Below are 22,218 nucleotides of genomic sequence, written 5' to 3'. Positions count from 1 at the left end.
AGCACATAAGAAAATAAATAACTATGATAAATAGCAAATAAAATCAGACAAGTGTATAATTATTATTAGCAACTATTGATTTAATAATTTTAATAATTAGCACCTTGGATCTATGCCTATAGTCTACACCGTGGATTGTTCTCCATCCTTTTCCCTTTTCCTTCACATCAGATTTAAGCGGATTCACTGAACTAATGTCAAGTTTTATTTAGTTCCTTAGAATTTTGTTCTCAGTTTGGAATAGCAATTGAATGTTGGATACGTGCATAGCTTACATAGTTTTGCCATATTTGTAATATGGATATTAAGCTATTTTTTACAAGGTATTTCCTGAATCCTCCAAATAGTGATTTCTTTTTTCCTTTGCTCCTCTTGAAGAATTTGTAATTCTTTAGAAGTTGTCTAGAATGTATAATTTGTTTTATATTGTGATCAGAGGATATTCTTGCCTTCATATTCTATGCTTAGGAAATTTGTGCAAAGTGTTTTAATATTGTAAAATGCACCATGCTTGTTTCATCCAAAATTAACTTATAAGTTGTTTGAACAAATGACTATTTTTGTCTCACATTTATTCTGTTTAATTGTGGTCTCGTTCACTCTCATTAAACCCTTGGTATCATTCACTCAGGTTGTCCATACAAAATGTGCATAGAATTGGCCTTCCCTTTTCTGTCACTTCCTCACAGATCTTAGCTTTGCAATCAAGCAGCGATGGGGTCATGGACGGTAGTGAAAGACACAAAGCCTAGAGGGTGTTTTTTTAAGTTCTGTTTTTCACTCTTAACTTGTCTCTCTATTGGTACCCTGTCTGGGTACAATAGATACTTTCCTTTGTGCATGTATTAAAAAATAACCACTAATTATTTTCAGTGCCATTTCATCATCCAATAATAAGAAAAGCTATTATCTTTTTTTTCATGACCTGCCAGGTGTACAAGATTTTATTTTCTCATAAGCAATCGTCTCTATAATGATTATCACATTTAGATAGTTCTTTGCTTCTGTATTCCTTCTCTGACATCTCTAATCTTCAATTTGCTTGAGAGATTTTCTCTTGATTCAAGTAATGAGATTCACATTGTATCAGATGAGCCAATATTAGTTATTAATACTCTTAAATTATATCCCCCAAACCTTTCTCACATTTCTTCTAACAAGCATAGTCAGAAGATGTCCAGTTGGATCTGCTTTTTCCCTCTGTCTTTCTTGTAAAGGTATTCTGAGCTCAGGGGGCAATTTTGTTTCATTATCTTATTAATAAATGTAGATATTACCTCTTCCTGGTGATTTCTAGTTTTCTCAGACTGTGCACATCTTGATATGTGAACTGCACTTCTCTTTGATTAATCACATCACTGTATTTGCACACTGTTTCTTCACATTGCTGATGGATGACACAGAACTTTTCCACCATCCAAAAATAATACTTAGTTTCTCTATCATGGTGCTGATGTCTTTGCTCTAAGTATCTACAGAATATTTCTGGTCATTAGCTTCAAGTTTATTTTGACAGTAACATGTTCTTCTATACGTCTCTTTGGTTGTTTCAGCAGCACTGCAGCTTTAGATTCTGCCTCTTCAGTGTTATGAATTTTGTAATACTTCTTTTGCAGTTGCTGGTTCTTCAAAATTTCCTTTTTTCCCTTAACTAAAATATTTACCTTTTTTGTCATTCTTTGTATCTTAAAACCAGTTTTGGTCTTCAATAATGCTTTCTTTGTCAGAAGGGAATTTGCCTTTTCTCCCACTAGTCCTCAGTATGCACTGTATATGGTGCTGGAATGTGGCTATTTTTAAAGATCAAGCGTTCTCATCTGAATTTAAGTTCTGTTATTCTGGAACTTCATAGAAAGGGTGGAGAGGACAGGAGTAAGCTGTAAATAAAGCTGCATTTGTAAGTGTCAGCTTGAATGAACTGATAAAAAGAGAAAACATAGAATCAAAGAATCAATCCTAGAATCATAGAATGGCCTGGGTTGAAAAGGAGCACAATGATCATGTAATTTCAACCCCCTGCTGTGTACAGGGTCACCAACCACCAGACCAGGCTGCCCAGAGCCACATCCAGCCTGGCCTTGAATGCCTCCAGGGGTTGGGCATCCACAACCTCCTTGGGCAACCTACTAAATCAGTTTAACAATCCTGAAACAAATAAAAATTATCTACTAAATGCTAAGAGACTGAGGGAATGTGTCAAAAAGAGTTCTTATGCACGCCTCATTGGATAAAAGCAGCAAAGGAAAAACATTCAGTAGTCCTAACAGTGCCATTTGGTTTCTTTTAGCAGAATATTGAGTTCCAGAAAGGCCATTATGTGGTAATCTTCAAAAATCTTGTTATAGATATACAGTCAATGCAGAAAAGAAGTGAGGAAATGAAAGAATTAGAAAACAAATGAAAGCGAGTAAAAGCAATTTCTCTTCAGAGGAAGTGGTAGGTGCCTCTGCAATCTTTGTCCAGTTCTTGTGACTCCAGTAAGAAAGTGTGAGGTTCATCTGTTTGGAGTGAAAGCCCCAACGCTGTAGGTTAGTGATGGATGGTAGTGAAACCAATTGTCTGCTGACACTGAGAGCTCTGGATGTACCTTCTCTTGATACAGTGTGAAATATAGGCTGCCACACAAAGGCTTTCATTTCCCAAGTACCAGCCTTTGATGTGCATGGCATTTGCAGTTTCTTTTGTTATGTTCTTGTAGTGATTCCTCTCCACAGTCACACTACTGACCAAATGTCAGCTCAAAAGCCTATAAACGAGTCACGTTTGCGTGCTTTATCAGACTCCAATACGACCCATGTGAAGCTAAAGCAAAATAAACCTTCCACCTGACCTAAAACTGTCTTCAGTTTTGTCATTCCAAAGGCAGAGGCAGGATGAAGCTTCTGCTTTCATAACCATTTCTGCATCTGGATTTTGCTTCTTAGAGAGATCAGTGGTAAAATTATTAGGTCTGATCAATCCATGCAAGTGAAGATGGATGCAAGAGTAAATGTCAACCTGTCACACGCAGAAATTTATAAGGAAAGCATTTTCTTGTAGCTTTGAAAAGCAGCTTATTAGGGAATAGACATGGAGACATTCCAGAGATACTGCTCTTCATTGGCTTTTAACCCCGTAATAATGTGTTCTTCCTTAAATGTTTTCATAGTCATCATTTCACCTTATCCTCCTCTAAAGCTAAGACTACATTAGGAACTACTGTATGGCAGTTGGAGTTCATCAGAGGACCCCAGCCTGCATAAAGAGTTTTACTGGGGAGTTTGCTTTGGTCTAACTCATCTGGGTTTGTAGGCTGAGCACTTACCAGTGGCTGAACTACATCTCACTGAAGCATACCTTTTGGGTTAGTTTAATTTGAAGGCAATCCAGTTTGTATGCCTGGGATCTACTTATCAGTGCAGTATTTTGGCAAAAATGACAACAACAAACAAATACAGAACACTCCTCATCTGAACTAAGGTGCCTTTGATTTAGTTACCAGCCCTATCAAATACAGTGGTCATCTGACACAGTATGCAGTGGCAAAGGAGTTGGTAACCTGAGGTCAGATACAGAATGTGCATAGAGGAGGCTCATACAGTAGAAATATGCGCTGCAAAATCTTACAGGGAGAACTATTAAGATTATGATTTTATTTCCTTCTTTCTTTATACCACCTCATTTTATGTTAGCTGACAGCTGATTTCATGTTGAAGAGATGTCATCAGTATGTCATTATTTCAGTTTTTATATCTAGTTATGCTTAGTGCTCCAGGCCAAGTGCTGTGAATTTATCTAGGATGGATTAAAAAAATTTTGCATTATTGGGTCATTCCATTTTTCAAAACATTGCAGGTATTTTTAGGTACATAAAAAAATCAGATGTTTTTGGTTATTTTTTCCCCTGAGAATTCATTAGTTAAACTGTGCTGTTATCAATGCAGTAATATATTAGAATGTTCATTTTATCATCTCTTTGTAATTTCTTGAATTACAGCATTTTGGAAAATAACACCTTTAACAAGGTGTTTCATACAGTTTTCCTTTAGACAGGAAAAGTTTCTATTCTAAATTATGCCCCAAAGGAACACACACTTTGCAGGCTAGAAAAAAAAGTTTATTTCTTATTTAAGCACAGAATACATAAGATGTACTCTGTATAATCCCGCTCTTGTTAGTGTTATGCAGTAGAGATCTTCTAAATATTTCAGAAAAAAAAAATCAAACTTTTTTTTTGTGTGTGATAAATTTGGCTGTGAAACTGTCGGGAAGCAGCTTTCCCTGAATTTTGTCTGAAAAAAATTGGTAAAGCTAGTTATATAAACTATCCTCCCAAAAGTTTATTGTCTCTAGTCTAGTCTCATGATAGCTGATTTTAGGAAATTTTACAGGAAGAAATACATTAACTCAGTCACTAAAATGAACTGTCAGAATGCAAAGCATTAGTATAATTGGCTGGCACCTACTTCTTGGACATTTTGTCTGACAAACTCATGGGACTTTCTGATTAAAATATAATGAATAGCCTTCCTGATAACCGCCTCTCAAGGAGAATAGCAGACAAAGTTAAAAATGTATTTTCTGCGGCTTAAGGTTGAAACTTGGAGAATGGAAACTGTCAAAGCATTTACTCATTTATACTAGCAGTTATAACTACTCAACTACTGCATTATATTTATCCTGCAGAGATTTGCTACTTGGTATAATAATAAGGTACGCTCCAATAGTGTTTCCTATGAGTATTTCACTTAGATATATGACTGTATCTGAGAAAATACAAAGCAAAATCCAGAGGACTTATGACCAAATTTTGTGATTTCTATTTCGCTGCAGTAGAATTCCAATTACATTCTGTTCTTTCAAAGTAATAAACTTTCTTTCTTCGTCATCTTTTGTTAGTAAGCTCAAAATAAGCTCAGGAAGTCCGGACAGCAGGCCAATGCCTTTCTGAAAGATGAGTTACAACAGGGGGGAAAACACTTGAGAGTCTTACAGTCAAGAATTCTCTAAAATACATTATACTATATGAGCTGTAGAAGACATGATTTAGAATCATTGAATCATAGAATCATTTGAGTTGGACAGGACCTTTACAGCGGCCCTGCAATGAGGAGAGACACCTACAGCTAGGTCAGAGTGCTCAGAGCCTGGACCTGACTTTGAATGTCTCCAAAGATGAGGCTTCCACCATCTCTCTAGCAGGCTGTGCCAGTACTTCACCACCTTTCTTGTAAAAAAATTCTTCCTTATGTCCAATCTAAATCTCCCCTCTTTTAGTTTGAGACCATTTCCCTTCATCCTATCACGAGACCCTGCTAAAGAGTCTGTCTCCTTTCCTGTTGCTCCCCTTTAGATGCTGAAAGTCTGCGATCTGGTCTCCCTGAAGCCTTCCCAGGCTGATCAGCCCCAGCACTCTCAGCCTGTCCTCACTGTGGAGATTTTCTGGCTTTTGCTACTTTTTCTGTAATATGTCTTTAGGTAACATTGACAATTCAATTTTGAGAATGTTCTCTGAACACTGTGTGATACCATTATCCTTGAAAATTAAGAAGACCAGAAGCTTCTACCTACAAAATGGTGTACATGCTGCACTCGTTTTTATATTGTTCTGTTTTTATATATCACTCTGTAGCATTATTTCAACCCAGCAGGGCAAATAGAGTTGAGGAAGTTCACCTATAGCAAATCTGGAAATACCAAATTATCAGTAAACACTCCTCTGTGATTTTCTTTTTTAAAGATCTAAGATCTAAGAGTCTGTGGCCTAGCAAGGACTAAAGGAACTGCTGTGTTCCTTCCAAAAGAGGGAACTTTCTCTCATTAGACTGGTGGAGCGTCTCCTTTTGGTAAGCTGTTGAGTCAGGTTGTGCTAAATCTCATTGCTGGTACATGCCTTGCCTGGCCATCTGTTACATAAAGAATTAATTTTTCTCGAATTATGGGATACAGTTGAAAAAAAACCCCAATCTTTTGCTTTCAAAAGTTACTGCATGGGAAACAGGAGATTAAATCTTACAGAGTTTCACTATTCCTGTTTAGGTGAAAGCCCAGCTTCAAAAGATGGGAGCGATTCAACCTATGAATATATTTCTCCGTCAAGAAATTGACCGCATGCAGTATGTTGTATCCAGTGTTCGAGCCACACTGACTGATCTCAAGTTGGCTATAGATGGTGAGTTGCAATGTTAAGAATGATACTAATTAAGCTGTAATTTTTTTTAATTGCTAAAGGCTGTTCATGCTATTTTACTAAATAAATATTTTTCCTTTTTTTCTCTCCCTTTCTCCCTGTTTTCCCCCACTTCTCACTTTTTCTTTCTCTCTCCACCAACCTCTTTCTCTTTTTCTATCTCTTTGTTATAGTATAGCCTGTATAGATTCCTGTTTGCATCTCTAAGGATATTCCATCTTAATTTATTCTGTCGGCACATGCTCCAGTATTGCAGTTCGATGTGTTCTGCAGTATTACTGTGCTTCCATGATTCTCTCTGGAATCTCTACAGAGCTCAGAGGAGTTGAATCGTGTGATCAGGGTGTATGCCAGAATCATGTATGAAATTAAGCTGAGACTGATGATGATACTGAAGAAGGTACAGGCATTGCTACTAAGTAATTGAGAGACAGAGTGGTCAGGCCAAATGACAAAGGTTCTAATCTAAGATGGGATTTGTAATTTTCATGAAACTGGCCAAACCAAATAGAATGTCTCTAAATGGAATCTGAAGTGAGTAGGAGTGCCAATCAAAAGAGAATGACAGGGTTCTGCTTTTGGCCATCAAAGGAGGAGGCAACAGTGCTCTGTCTCTCAGAGACAGGAGGATTTGGCTGAAAGTCAGCAATGCTGAATGCATTTAATATAACTCTAGTGTGCTGATGACTAGAAGCAGATGGAGAATTTGATCAGGAGTGAGGGAAAAGAAGGAAGGATGATATCACTGTCTGCTTTTTGATTTCACTTCCTATTTTGCTGCTTTGTAAGAGTTGAAATATCCAGGAAATATCCTATAATGTTGCTTGAATGTTGCAAGTATTAACAGTAAATCAAAATGACGCTGGATGGGTTCAGTTCCAGTGGTTAAGATCTCACCCAATTCTCCTGTTCTCCAGCAAAGAGGTGGGAAATACCTGAGAGAGAGCAAGCTGTGCCTGCAGGGAGAAGTGCCTCAAATGAATCCCTTCTGGTACAGATGGCAGTGCACTGATCTGTCTTGTTTTACCTTCCAGTACAGCTAATTAGTTTCCATATCCTGTAATAACCTATGCAGATACCAAGCTAGAAGTACCAGTTGTCTTCTATTTCAAAATTGAGCTCAAGATTCCCATTTATATGTGCATGGAGTCCCTTTTCAAGTAAATTAAAATAATGGTTTCTATCCAAGAAATAATTAATCTTTCTTTGATCAAGATCAGTTTCAAAATGTACAGTATTATGCAGACAAGTGGATGAGTAACATAATTTCTTTGCACTTAGTATTCAGTTGCACAGTGGGCACAGTCCTCTACCAGGTGGTTAATCAAGTTAATGCTGTAACTTTTGTGCAATCCTCTAAAACGTTATAATTTCTCAGGGAAAGGCAAGTAAAATATAGTGAGAAATTGCTCTGAAAACAAAATGGGATGTATAGTTAACAATACCGATTAATGGCTTCTGGCAGATTCATGATGCATCAGGTGCATGCTGTGGTGTGTTAATTAGAGGATGGAAAGAAAATGTAGGCTCTCTGTCTTGCTTCAGCAAAGGGGAAAAACGCTCTCTCATGCAATAGATCTCCCAAAACTAGTCAACCGGAGCATCAAATCATCTCCTGTGCTCCTCTTTCTCTACACTGATTAGCTTGCTCAAATAAAATGTGTGCATTTTGACATCTGCCTTTGTCATGCATCTGGCCCTGGCATCATGAACCTGCTAAGAGCCCAGCAGCTGCTTATAGCAAGTCTAAATTTTCAAATAAATATTGTGTTTCAGATTATAGTTTCACTCTTCATTTGTAAAAAGAGTTCTGACTATTTATTCCTGCAGGTTGGATGTGAATAGACAGACTTTGTCATTTTCTTGTTGCTCACTGTATTTTATTTGGGGAAATACAAACCCCCCTCAGTGAGAGCCTGTGTACAGCTGAACATGAGAGATGCTGAAGGAATTAGTAGAGCTAGCTTTGTTCCTCTGACTGGAGGGCAGATTAACAGTGTTCAGCTTTTGGGAGCAGTGAGGATGCTCAGCATGTGTCCAACATGTTTGTTGGCAACCATGCACAAGCCTGCATCATCACCAGTGAACTTTGTTGCCTGGAGGGCTACTTTTTTTGGATCAGATTGTAATAATTAGATTGGAGCTGCACTTTGTACTCTCAGTTATGTCCCAACCAATAGTTCTGTTTTAATTACTTATTGATTGCCCAGAATTTATTTCACAGTTGGTGTAATACAGAGTTTCACATAAATCAGAAAACAGCAGTGATGATTGTCCTCTCAAGTGACCTAAATTGAGACTCTGCTGCAAACAGGAACGACTGTTTATAGACAAGGAAAGAGAGCTGTTTTCTCATCTTTTCATCTGGGGAGTAGTGTGACATGGGGATTGAACCGAAACTCCAGATCCTAATGGGATATGAAGAGCAGATCTTAAGCCCCTGGCAGAGTGACAGTATTCTCTGCAGAACGGTATAGAAGCTATAGAGTTGCTGTGTACGTGCCTTGCCTTCTTTTTGTGGAAGGGTATGTACCCCTGGCATGGCACACTAACTCTGTAGCTGTTTACTAGCGACTGGGCACTTTCAGCCACCTCTGCCACTGAAGACAATGTCCTTAAATAATAAAAGTGAACAGTAGTAGCCTAGACAGTTATTCTTAGTCCCTGTTGCAGTTGGAGTACAGGCAAATTTTGAGTTAACCAATCTGTGAGATTGGAGTGGAGGGAGGTCTGCATGTACCTCCACGCACTGAAAGTAGCACTGGTAAGTGCCCTGATGGCACATATATGTGTCTTCTATTATTGAACAAAGCAGAGAGATTCTCTGAGAGTTAGCCTTAGTCATTCTTGAGTGGGTGAAGATGCCCACCATGTGTCCAACATGTTTGTTGGCAACCATGCCCAAGCCTGCGTACTACCAACAAACTTTGCTGCCTTTTGATCACATTTGATGATATTCTCCAAAATGATCATACTGTAGTAATTAAATTGGAGCTGCACTTTGTACTCTCAATTATGTCCCAAGCAATTGTTCTGGTTTTGACTATTGATGGCCAGGAAGTGGGAAGAGAGATTCTGTGGCAGTCATCTCTAATTCCTCTTGAGTGACTTCCAGTGGAGCATGCTAGTAGTAGTAGTGGAAATTGATACTGAATCCTTTGCAGTGGAAATAAAAGCAGCTTTTTAGTATGTTTTATTCACTGCATTTTTACCTGCTCAGTAGTCTGTTTAAAGGCCTGTAGTGTGAAAGAAACAAATGCTTACCTCATTTATTTACAAGTATATCCAGATCTTGCTTTGATCAAAAATCTGCATCCACTTGGCATTTGTTTTCAGTAGTGTATTCAAACTAAACCTTTACAACTGCCTACCTCATGAAAAGTTGGAGCCAGGTACAAAACTGCAGATTTGTTGTACTTCCATGTCATATGTATGTGTATGTATATATGTCATTTGGTCACAGAACTCCCACTATTATTTTTGCAAAGCTTGCAGAGTTAGATAGATAAGTCCTTTTCATGTTAACCACTTATCTGAGAACACAGAAAACCCTCTAAAAGCTTTTACTATTAATATGTAAAGATTTGTTTTCATGACTTGCTGGCCTGGGGTTTTTATTCCATTCATTTTACTTGGTACAAAAGACAAGCATTGTACAAATAGCTATGGGAGTCATAAGCCATAGGGTCAACACAGAAAGGAAAGCAAGTGGAACCAATCGAAGTAGTAACTTCAGAAGTCACCGTAGCATCTGCCATGTAGATGTTCTATCAGCATTAAGCAAACTATCCACTGCGACTACACTATGGCACTCACCATGTTACAAAGCTAGCTTAAATTCATGAATGTAATGCACACAATGCATTGCCTACACACCAGGCTTGATTTGCTTGATTTGAGTCGTTAATTTACTACCTTATTAAAAACTAATTACCTGCTTGTAGCTCCTCACTGTCCTTATACTTTGTTGATAGCCAGTGTGTTTGCCTTAGGTATTTCCTTACTGTCATTCATATGAGAATGTGAATGTTGAATGCTGAAACACCAAAGGCTTCATGTGGACATAATGTAACACATAGTCCTGCATATATAGTAGGAATCTCTTAGAGTTCCTAAATTCCATACACAAACTCTTGTTAAGCCCCTGAAAGAATGAGGTAGATTCACTATTTTTAAAACTAAGAATACTGTGATTTTGGTAGTACTGTTTTTATCATGATGCTGTAAGTAATTTCTGTTCCTTGTACCTTACAATGGGAATGTAACTGAACTCCAAAAGAACTAGGCAATAATCTATTCTCCTCTATATGGTGAAAAACATAAGCATGGGAAACAAGTCTTGCTGGAGTGCACAGGAAAGACAGCCTCCAATGAAAATAAAGAGTTTCTTCTTCCCACTGGCTGCAAAGACGAGAAGAGATGAAAATGGATCGATTCCATTTAGATTAACCATGGTTTAAAACTGCTAAGACACAGAATTTTAGTTTGGCTTGTTGGCCTTAGCCATAGACTTTTGGACTGAAAGATCTCAGGCTCTTACTTTACTGATCCTTACAGCGTGTGTGTAAGGCTTGTTGGGATCTGTGTGTTCCACTTTGGGATGAGGATTTTATCTGAAGATAATTAAGAGCACTCAGTGAAGATATTCATGGAATACAATACTGGGAAATTCATTTGAGGAATGGGAGAGATGAGTCTAATGTGTCCTAAGTTGTTACTTTTGGCTCAGCATCTCTCATCCATTATTTAGTTCTCATCCACAGTGCCTCTTGTCTTCTGCAAAGTGTGGCATATTATTTCTAGACCTCTCAATAACTGTAATGCAATGTTTAGTTTATTGATTTAAAATATTTATTTTCAGTCTTTTAGTGGATGTAGGCAAGTGGTACTGGAGTAAGTTTTCAGAACACTTTGCAAGGCTAGGCTGTATGAGGCTACTTTGAAATTTTTTTCCTACTGACTGAAGGAATTCACTGTTGCAGAAAACTGTTTCTCTCTCTCTCTCTCTCTCAAAAAAAAAAAAAAAAAAAAAAAAAAAAAGAGCATGCAACTTAAGTTTCTTATTTCATCTTTCCTGAGTTGAAGAATTAAATCAGAGGATTCTCTACCAGAAAAGGCAGGTATGAAACAAACAAAAAGCAGAACAAGAAAAAGGTTGGGTGTGGCTGGAGAGAATAATAGTCTAAAAGTAAAAAATGGAGAGTGTGTTATACATTGCAGGTCTTGCCTGCCTGATTTACTCTTCCTATTCTGGGAACCAGAAGCAAAAGAAAGTACTGAACTGTTGAGTGGCTCAGGAGAAAAGCAGCACAGTGTAGTTAAATGAGCTTTGAGAGCTTCCTGAGAAGCATCTCCAAATGCTGAAGTTCCCTAGTGCTACAAGGGAAGAAACAGGGAAATAGGAAAGATTGTCTGAAGCAGAGAAATTGATTTCTTTCAGCATAGCAGTAGTGATCAGTCTGCTCATAGGAACGTACTACAACTTGCAAAGAAAAGATCAGATTTTAAGTATAGGAAAAAATATATACAGATTTTTTCATTTATTTATTTATTTATTTATTAAATCTGTTACTCTGTATGTAGTATCTCTGGGTAGAATGATAAATAATGCATTCTTTGGGGAAAGCACCAGCAAGTTAGCTGATGCCATAAGGCAGAAACAGAAGAAGGCTTATAAGGTTATGAGCAAATTGGGATTTTCTCCTCAACACATTCAACAGAGGGAGTTGCAGCTTGGTGACAGAGACAAGGAGTGAGCGTCTGGTCCATCCAGAATGATCTGACATTAACAAAACCAGCGGCTTGGGACATAGGCTTCAGTGGGGATTAAAGGCTGAAAAGACCAACCTGCTGTAGTTGTTACAGTGATAGCCAAGAACAGATTGATGCTCTTGCTGAGCTCTCTCCTCTGTGTACTGAGCTCTCTCCTCTGTACAGGACAGAGCTCTGCCCAGATTCATTGTCTAGGAACTATTGTTCTCGAGGGATGGTCTCCAACCCTATTATAATTGTGACAGCCACTGGCAAGTTGTACTTGATGGAAAAGCTAACTCCTCCTCATCTCATTTATATCATATATAATTATTCTAGTTTTCTTGATTCACATCCTGTGCCTGTGAAAAGAATCAGTCTGTGAACTGAGGGTTATTTTGGTTTATACTGGAGTTTAAGATTTTTCATTTCTAACTTTATCCAGTCATTTGTGTGGGAAATTCATAGTTTCTAATCCAGATAGAGATTTTCCTAAATGTAAAATTGAAAACGTAGACCCAAACTTTACAAATCCCACCATTTTCAGATAGGCGTGGTAGGGAAAGGACCAACTACGTGAAATAATACAATTCCCAATATAGTCCATAAACAGCATTATGTCTATTGAATGAGTCAGTCTAAATACAGATCAGTTTAAAAGAACAGACTACTTAATTAGCAATAAAACTAGTACTACTCAGAACTGAGTAGACTGATTGAACTCATTTGCTATATACCAATTGGTTAAATTTAGCTGTGATTTGAAAGCAAGACAATAAGTTTAAGGCAATGAAAAAAGGACACACAACGTAGTTACAGTAAGTATTGTTTTGTAAGTATCAAAATGCCCTAACATCTTTGACTGACCTGACCTTCCATCAGCCATTTCAGATGAGATTTATTCCATTCAAGAGAGCGAATACCATGAAGTAAAACAAAAAATAATTCGGTTACTAACAGCTGGCTTGATTCATAATACCTTCTAGACTGTCACATTAAGTTCATAGGACATTCAGTCTCTTCATATGGTAACCAGGGCTTTGATCTTCTGAGAAGTTAAATGTGAGAAGTGCATGGTGTTGAACTACTTACTCAGTTTATCAAATACAGTTTTCCAAATGCATTTATCACCCTTCTCCAAAAAGGTACTGTTGTTTTTCTCATCTGCTATCAATTTCATTTCTGACAATTACTTTATTTCTTACATTTTTATTTTTATCAGAGTATTGTAGCTGCAGGAATGCATCCCGACACCCACAGATGTCATTCAGTGTGCTGCAGTGCTGAAATTCAAGCTCTGTATGCCTACTGCCAGGGCTGACACCCACTCACTAGGAATATATTTATGCAACTATATGACTGAGGCCAGGGCTGTGAACATACCTCTTCCTTAAGAACTCTTTGGCCTAACACTCTCAGCAGCTGCTCTGAGTCATAACGGGCAGCCATCCTGAGAGGTTGCACCACACTTTGAGGCAGACTGGTTTTTTATGTACATACTTGAAAAGCTGCAGCCTGCCTGCAAGAATCACAGAATGTCAGGTTTTAAAAGGGACCTCAAAAGATCATTTAGTCCATCTAGTCCAATCCCACTGCCAGAGCAGGAACACCTAGATTAGGTGTTTATATTTATTGGTTTTTGGTTGTGGGGTTTTTTTTGGTTTTTTTTGTTGTTTTTTTTTTTTTTTTTTTAGATCAGTTCAACAAAATATATATTTAACATTATATCTAAACAGTTTCCTTTTCAGAAGCTCTCAGTAATATTTAGAATGCATTCAAAACTGTAGAACTCTCCTTGAAGAAATTCTATACACCTGTCATTTTCAAGGAAATTAAAGAACCAAGCAACGATTAGCAGAGGTAATACCACTGGAACAAGACTGCAGATGATAGGAAAAATGATCATTCTTAGAAATCTCCTCTTTCCGGGTTAGAAACTATTGTGCTCATCTGTAGGTGTGATTCAACAGAGAATATGGCCTCCTGAACCATGTTTCATCTATACCTATGTTGAATAAACATTCCTCAAGTCTCTTCACAGAATCAAAGACTACTTTGAATTAGAAGGGACTTTAATGTTCAAGTTATTCCAAACCTCCCTGTCATGTGCAGAGTTGCCACCCAGTTCTTTTAGTTAGAAACCATTCCCTCTTGTCCTATCTGCCCTATCTGCCCACGAAAAATGTCAGTCTCCTTGCTGATTACAAACTTCCTTCAAGAACTGGAAGGCCACACTGAAGTCTCCCCAGAGCCTTCTCTTCTACAGACGAAACAATTCTGGCTCCCTCAACCTTTCTTTGTAGTAGACATGCACCACCCTTCTGACCATCTTAGTGGCTCTCCTCTGGACTTACTCTAACAACTATGTATCTTTCTTATACTGGAGGCCACAGGCTTGGATGCAGTACTCCAGATGGAACCTTGCAGGAGCAGAGTAGAGGGAAATGATCATTTCCCTCTCCCTGCTGGCCACACTTCTTTTGACACAGCCCAGGACATAGTTGTCCTTCCAGGATGCAAGTGCATGCTGATGGCTCATGTCCAGCTTTTCATCCACCAGGAACTTGAAATCCTGCACAGGGCTGCTTTCAGTCAGTTTTTCTTGCAGTCTCTACTCATGTTTGGGATTGCCCTGATCCAAGTGCAACACCAGGTCGCTGGCCTTCTTCAACCATGTTCTATTTGAATCATAGAATGGCTTCCCCAGAACTGGGAAGAAAATGTGGCTCTCTCATAACCCCTGTTTCAGGAGAAAGCTGGCTCTATCTGTGTGAAAAGAAGAACCAAAGGTGAAAGTGTTATTTCTCAGTTCAGATGGCAATGATTCCGAGGAAAAGGGGACTCTGTTCGCTTATTTTCTATTCTCACTGAGGTTACTCTGACATTGTAGCCATCATGTTTTGCATGATTTGTTTTTCACTTTTTCTGCCTCCAGAGGGCTAATCAAGTGTACAATCTAATACTACATTTTTGTAGGCAAAGAAGAAATGACACAGAGTGACTTCTTCCTTAAATGCTTGTGCTTAGTGTTCTATTAGAGATGTTTTATACCAAATGAGGATGTTTACAAATTGTGTTATAAAAGACTTTTTACATATCCCAGAACACAAATGTGAACCTGACTATGAAGCCATTACAGAGAATGCAGAATAGCTTGATGTGTTTGCTACAACCTGTACTGCTGCAGCACTTTTTTATATTTGGGGTTTTGTGAAAGGTGATTTTTCTCATAGCATTTGCTGTATAGAAAAAGATGCATGTAAATAAGAGCAAGTCACTTGTGTGTGCAGTAAGAGACATAGTTTAGTGATGGGACTCAATATGTCGGGTAGATGGCTGGACTCAGTGATCTTGAAGGCCTTTTCCAACCTAAATGATTCTGTAATTATCTACTAGAAAAAAATGAAGCCTATTTGACATATAGTTACAAAGCAACAGATTCGCACACTATTATACAGGTGGTTAGAGTAGCCACTGCATTCATCTAAATTAAAAACTGATGTTTGGTTTCTGGATATTCTCCTTTTTCTCCTCAACTGCGAACCTGCCATGGAAGCAAAGTATTTGATTGCCTGCTTAATACAGGGCTCATTTCCATACAAATATGATGGTAAGGGCAAGTGTAGCTCATCTTTACCATCACCAAATAACCCTTCTGGCAGTAACAGCAGTTGTGTATATGATGATGTAGTGAAGACTGATATTACAGGAACATATAATCAGAATGGGGGCTATCAGATCAGTTTCTTAGAAGATACTCTATCCTGTCCTATCCTATCCTGCCCTGTCCTGTCCTATCTCGCATATGAGGCATGTACTTGCTGTCAGTACTGCTGAGAGTACAGACTGGTAAGATGTAAGAGCTTTTGGCACATGGAATGGCAAGTGTCATATTTGCCAATATTTTAATGGAGACAACAGTACTATGCATGGATAATACGAGCATACACTGCCAAAATAAATATAGAAACAAATAAATCTTGCCTCTAGCTTTATTCTACATACTCTTTTTCTACTGGCAATCTTGATAATGGAAGTGTACAAAGTTATCATTAATAGCAGTGCATTTAATGAATATAATAACTGTCAGTACATGCTGAGGATATAGATGAGTTATACTGTATATCTCTATCATTGATCATGTACTTGGGAGCTATTAAAATATATTAAAAAGTTTTAAATAATTAATCACATTCCAAAGGTAGTGTCAATATAATGAGTATAAATATTGTATGCGAAGGAGAAATTGTTTAAAAAAATCCTTATTTCTGATCAAAATAACAGAAGAAATATCTTTTATCTTGTCACATTTCCTTTGAATCGAGTCTTATAAATTTGTGCAAATTAACTACACACTGATAAGACTGTGGTGCAACAGGTGTGCAATTAAAGGACAACAAAAGAGGGTTTATTAGACTCAGGATGTCATTGGAAAATTTTAATTGCCTTTGTTAGCCGGGGGAAAGTTCATGCTGAATGTTTTACTTATCTTCCAGGAACCATAATTATGTCAGAAGAACTGCGAGATGCATTGGATAGTATGTATGATGCCAGAATTCCCAAACTATGGTTTCGGATTTCCTGGGAGTCTACAACTTTAGGATTTTGGTTTACTGAGCTTCTTGAAAGAAACCAGCAGTTCAGCACTTGGCTCCTGGATGGCCGACCAAATCAGTTCTGGATGACAGGGTTCTTTAATCCACAGGTAGGTCTGCCGGATTTGATACAGCTGCTATGTAATAGATAACACAGTGAAAGAACTTCAAGCTAACTCCATTGTGACTATCCTAAGTATAATCTAAATAAATACATTTTTAGCTTAACTGCAACACAAATTAAGTTCAAAATCTAATGAATTTTTTGCTTGACAAAAAATGACACCATGAAATAATGGAATGCCCCAGCCCTGCTCAAGGCCAGCTCAAGGTTGGATGGGGCCCTGGGCAGCTGAGCTGGTGGGAGGCAGCTCTGCCCATGGCATCGGGTGGGGCTGGGTGGGCTTTGAGTTCCCTTTGAACCCAAATCATTCTGTGGTTTGATGATCTTCTGATTGTTTTGATTGTAGGATAGAAATGACATTTTTTCTCCCATTTCCACATTTCCTGTTTTTATCTTCTCCTCTGCTACAGTAATCTGTTTTTCATTATTATGTGAAAACCCCTTAAAGGACAAGACAAAATATGGTTGAAAACTTTGACATAGGGTAAAGGGATCTGGATTTCACTCTCAATCCTTGTAAATCAGTTCCTTGAAATGGAACGCTTGTTATTTATACCACCCCAGGCTTATGCCAGTCTTGATCTGGAAAGACATATAAAACGTACAGCCCTTACCCTGCACCCCAAAATAAAACACTGATAAAGACTGAAAAACAAAAAAACAAAAAACAAACAAAAAAAAAGGGAACAGCTGAGAGCAGAGTTAGAAGAGGTGAAGCACACATACTTTGGTGATGTGCATATCCTCTGCACAGATAACCGCATTCATTAAAGCTTTCTGTGATTCACAGATGTTTATGGGAACTGTGAATTGTGGAATTGAGTCATTGAGAGAGCATCCAGCCAACAGGTTGCTGTGGAGCCTTAGCAAAGAGCTATTTTAAAGATGTATTTTAATCTCAGTACTTGTTGGCAATGCAAAAGCTAGCTGAAACAGCTGCCTTGAAGAGGGTAAGCAACAGTGGCAAATATTCTTTAGTGCTACTGCTGGGAAATGCTCATCTATCATCTAGCCTGTCTGTCAGCTGTCTGCCCATACAACTTTAAAGCACAGAAGCATGCTTATAAAATCCCTGAGTAAAGGGTTCCCAAGCAGAAGTACGAAAGAGAGTAGAAGTGGTTTTAATGAAACTATTATGCTTCTGTACTTGATTTGTTAAGAACACTAAAATATTCCTAAGTAACTGTGGCAGTAATCAGGTTGGATGCAACCCTGATGGGCTTTGGCTTTTGTTACTTCTTTCTTTTGCTCTACAGATGAGGAAGAGCTGACACAGATTTGGTACTGACTGTTTGAACTGGCTTTGTTTTTGCTGTCTGGGGTTGTGTCAGTCCTGAAATTTGGCCAGCCCAGTTGAGGCATTCTGCATTTCCTTTGGATCCATGTGTCTGGATTCCTCAAAAAAGCTGCCAAGTAATCTAAGTAAAATGTCCCCAGACAAGATACAATTTAATACAGCACTGTAAGTGAGAAAGCCTCTAGAAATTCTAAAATTAAACACTTCTTGACACATAGTTCCAGAAGTCCCTAAATACATACTGTGCAGAGAAATAAAAGTCCAGAAGAAGATGTCTTTACCTGACTTGAACAACCATTGGTGCTGACAATCACAGATTTCATAATCAAATGGTTATTTCTATAGTCTCTATTTTCTGTAACCCAGGCCGTGGGAACATTCCACAAGAAATTTGTCTGAACAAAGACACATTTTCTATTTAGCTAAATATTATTATTGTTAATAATGTTGCTGTACTTAAAACCATTATTTCTCATGTTAAGAAAACTGATTTCCATCTTTTCAAGCAAGCTGAGGTGATGAAGTGCTGGTTCTAATGGTTTAATGGCTTGTTTGTAACAGCTGAGAAACTCAGAAAAAAATCCTTTCATTTGGGAGAGGAAATGCAGCTCCTAAATAATTTGTAATTTGCCTACTTGCATAGATCTCACTGCTCGCTTTATAGTCAGTGGGTAAATGCCATGGGTAACAGAAGACAATAAAATAGATTTATAGCACTGGGAGAATGAAACACACTGGCAATAAGAAAAAAAAAAATAGGACCTGACTTCCCTTTCCTTGGACTGGTTATATACTGGGATCAATTCAGTGGTTGCACAGAAGTTAATTTTTATTTATGGTGATACAAATGAGGCTGAGGCTTCTGTGTGAAAGAAAAACTGATTCCCTTCGTGATTCTGCATTGGGCTAAGGCAACCGCCAAACAAAGAGTGGTGCCTCCTGGATGTAATCCTCAAATCCACAGCGCTACACATCTTCCATTTCTACCTTCCCATTGCCTTACTGTGCTGGATCCTGCTTTATTGCTTTCTTGTTTGCATTGCTGTATCCAGCTGCTGCCACTTGTCCTATATGTGGATTTTAAACCCTATGAGGCAGAACTGTCTTTCTGGTTGTAGAGTGCTCAGCGTAATGAACCCCCAGCCTATTTCCGAGAGCCTGAGATGCCAAAGTAATGTGAATACTAATAGGAAGATGAAGCGCAATGGCTCCATTGCTCAGAGCCTGCTGGATTCCATAGTAACCCTGCAATATTTTGCTCTCTGTAGGAAATACAAAATAAGTGACAAACAAGGAACCCCACAAGCAAGGTGAAAGAGATTATGTGATCTTGGAAACAATAGACATTGGTTTCTTTACTTCTTGTCACAGCTTCCGTGGGTGCGTGATTCTGGAAGGTTCAGAGTTAGTATGCATGGGTTGTTAGAAGGCAAAGGAGCCAATGTTTAGCAGACTTCAGTGAGCAGGCCAGGGAGATGTTTGGGAAAAGGCAGGTTAGGGAAAGAAGAAATCATCTTCTGCAGTTCAAAATTCTAGCAACCTCCTGACTCAGAAACAAAACAACAACAAACAAAAAGCCCTCCCAACCAAAAACAAAACAAAAAGCAACCCTTCAAAAACCAAAAACAAAACAAGAACAACAACAAATAGCAACTAGCCAAACAGGACAAAGATACTAGAAATTAAACTGGTTCCAATACTAGAAATCAAAACTGGGGCTCCATGTCTCAGCTGCAGGCTTAACACCATCTGGGATTCACTCTAATGGGAATATAAGTGTTTCAAGTCCCACTGCAGAGAACATATAGGTTCAGCCATCTCTGCAAGAAGAGTATGCTGACTAAATCTTATCTCTGAAGACAGCGTACAGATCTGAGCTTACTTTTATATCTGTATTTCTACAGAGCCTTTGAACTGATTCCCTTAGAGCAGTCACTATTCTGTCCTGTCCTCTTCCTGCTCTTCTCCCTTTCATATTTGAGTAGATTTGGGTCTGGTGGCCCAGTGGGGCCTTCTGGCAGTGAATGCTGTGTGTTTTAAACTAACAGTACTATCATGCTTCCCCAAATTAAAATTCCACAAATTAACTACAAGGATTCTGCTTTCATTTAATGGCCATTCTGATGGAAGAATTTGGCCTTTAATCCTGTCTCTCTTAGCGGTGTGCAAGAGTTCTCAACTACTTCAAATGCAATTACAATTATCTTTGCTATCACAAAAGCTCTTTGCAATACTTGTCCTGGGGTTCCTGGAATGGCATTAATGAGAAGCCACCAATGTCATTTAACTGAAATATCCGAGTTCATGAATGTCATCTCATAATGGAAAGGGTGCTTTGTTGCTGGGAGGTGCTAAGGCCTGCAGCAGAAGCACCAGGCTTGGCTGTTGAATGCTAGCCCTACACCAAGACCATGATGCTGCTGTTGCTGCATGAAGCTTCTTTTCCTTTCCTTCAGCCTCCACTATGATTGGATGAATAAAAGTAAACTAAAAATTATAATAAATTCCCTCATTGCTACTGATTTCTTAGAATCTCAGAATTGCTCAGGTTGGAAAAGAACTTAAAGATCATTGAGTCCAACCGCAGCCTAACCATGCTACCCTAACTCTAACAGCCCTCCACTAAATCACGTCCCTGAGCACCACATCCAAACGGTTTTTAAACACATCCAGGGATGGTGACTCAACCACCTCCCTGGGGAGCCTATTCCAGTGCTTAACAACCCTTTCTGTACAGAAGTTTTTTCTGATATCCTACCTGAACTTCCCTTGGTGCAACTTAAGGCCATTTCCCCTTGTCCTGTCACCTGTCCTCAGTGAAAAGAGATCAGCCGCGCTCTCACTGTAAGCACCTTACCAGTTGTCCTCCCAATAAATCCCTCTTGTTCCTTTATAACAGAGAATGAGTTTCTTAAAATCATAGAATGGTTTGAGTTGGAAAGGACCTTTAAGATCACATAGTTCCAATCCCCCTGCTATAGGCAGGATACCTCCCACTAGACCAAGTTCTCAAAGTGTCATCCAGCCTGGCCTTCAATGCTTTCAGGGAGGAAGCATTCATTGGGCTGGGCAACCCATTCCAGTGTCTTTCGCTAAATGCTGAGCGTTCATCTTGCTGGTGTCAGCAGCAGTATGCTGTGTAAGTGCACTGAAGCTTTGCACTGAGTAGCAGCTATGTTTTGCCCTGCTGACAGGGGCATTTCAGTAGTTAATTACGTGATCCCAGTTTGTACTTCCTTTGTGGTCTGCAAAAGGCATTGGGAATTGTTGACCGAAAAGCATTTTTATGGTGTTCCTACAGGGAAAGGTAATATAGTGCGTGAAAACATGGTATTATTGGTGCCTCAGCAATTACCTGCATTTAAAATCTTACAAATCACATTTATTTGCTAGCTGTGTAAACCTTTCTCCATTTGTCTTGTTGTAAAGTAGGTGAGTAAGGTGAGTTAGACCTATACATTAAATAGGCCACTTTAGTGACTTCTTTGCCAGCATAAGCATAGCAAGTGTATACAAATGCCTGGCACTGGGACAGTGTAGGAAAGCACTGGAGTTACACTACTGAAATTAGTTTTATACGTAGATGAGATTCTGTGGGTTGAAGTTTATACTGCTTGTGTCACTACTGTGTAGGAAAACAGTTGGCAATGGGTGCGTTCAAGCTTCTTCAAAAGCCTGTGTCATATTTGATCTCTTCAGGGATTCCTCACTGCCATGAGGCAGGAGACAACGCGCTCAAATTTGGCAAAAGGATGGGCACTCGACAATGTTGTTTTGCACAATGAGGTGACCAAGATGATGAGAGAAGACGTGGCTGGCCCACCTCCCGCTGACATTGGTGGGGTCTATATATATGGCCTTATCCTCGAAGGGGCTGGTTGGGACCGCAGGAACAGCAAGCTGGTCGAGTCAGCACCGAAGGTAAAGACTGATGGAGCATCACTAACTGGAGTGTAACATTGTGTGTTCAGAGAAAAACAGAAAGTATTCCAAGTGCTTGCAGCATATGTTTCACAGCAGGTTGTAAGAGGGTAAAATAATAGCAGGACTGGGAAAAGGACAGGGTGTTTGCCCACCACAACAGACCAAAAAGCCTCTGTCAGAAGATGAGTTTGGGAGGTGCTACACTTGAGTAGACCGGTAGCTGGGCTCCTTGGCTCCAGGTGCTGAACTACATCTGAATGAGTGCAACCCATGAATCCTTTGGACTGAAAGAGTGGGCCCTGTCACTGTTCTCAGAGTCCAGGCCTGCTCTGATCGCAGTGTTTAGGTGAATAGAAGC

The 22,218-nt window shown here is 38.9% G+C and overlaps 1 protein-coding gene across 2 annotated transcripts in view; it reads left to right on the top strand.

Moving 5' to 3' along the window:
• Positions 1 to 22,218, top strand: part of LOC128091254 (dynein axonemal heavy chain 5-like) — a 142,481-nt gene that overhangs the window by 118,670 nt on the left and 1,593 nt on the right. For both annotated transcript variants that reach the window (XM_052704307.1, XM_052704308.1), the window contains 3 exons: positions 6,019 to 6,151; positions 16,417 to 16,625; positions 21,636 to 21,857. In XM_052704307.1, coding sequence (XP_052560267.1) covers positions 6,019 to 6,151; positions 16,417 to 16,625; positions 21,636 to 21,857 — 564 coding nt within the window. The remainder of the gene's footprint in view (positions 1 to 6,018; positions 6,152 to 16,416; positions 16,626 to 21,635; positions 21,858 to 22,218) is intronic.

The sequence above is a fragment of the Tympanuchus pallidicinctus genome, unplaced genomic scaffold (assembly GCF_026119805.1).
Source record: "Tympanuchus pallidicinctus isolate F22 unplaced genomic scaffold, pur_lepc_1.0 scaffold5, whole genome shotgun sequence".
Lineage (NCBI taxonomy): Eukaryota > Metazoa > Chordata > Aves > Galliformes > Phasianidae > Tympanuchus > Tympanuchus pallidicinctus.
The sequence above is the reverse complement of the archived record's forward strand: the minus strand, read 5'-3'. Positions and strand labels throughout refer to the sequence as shown.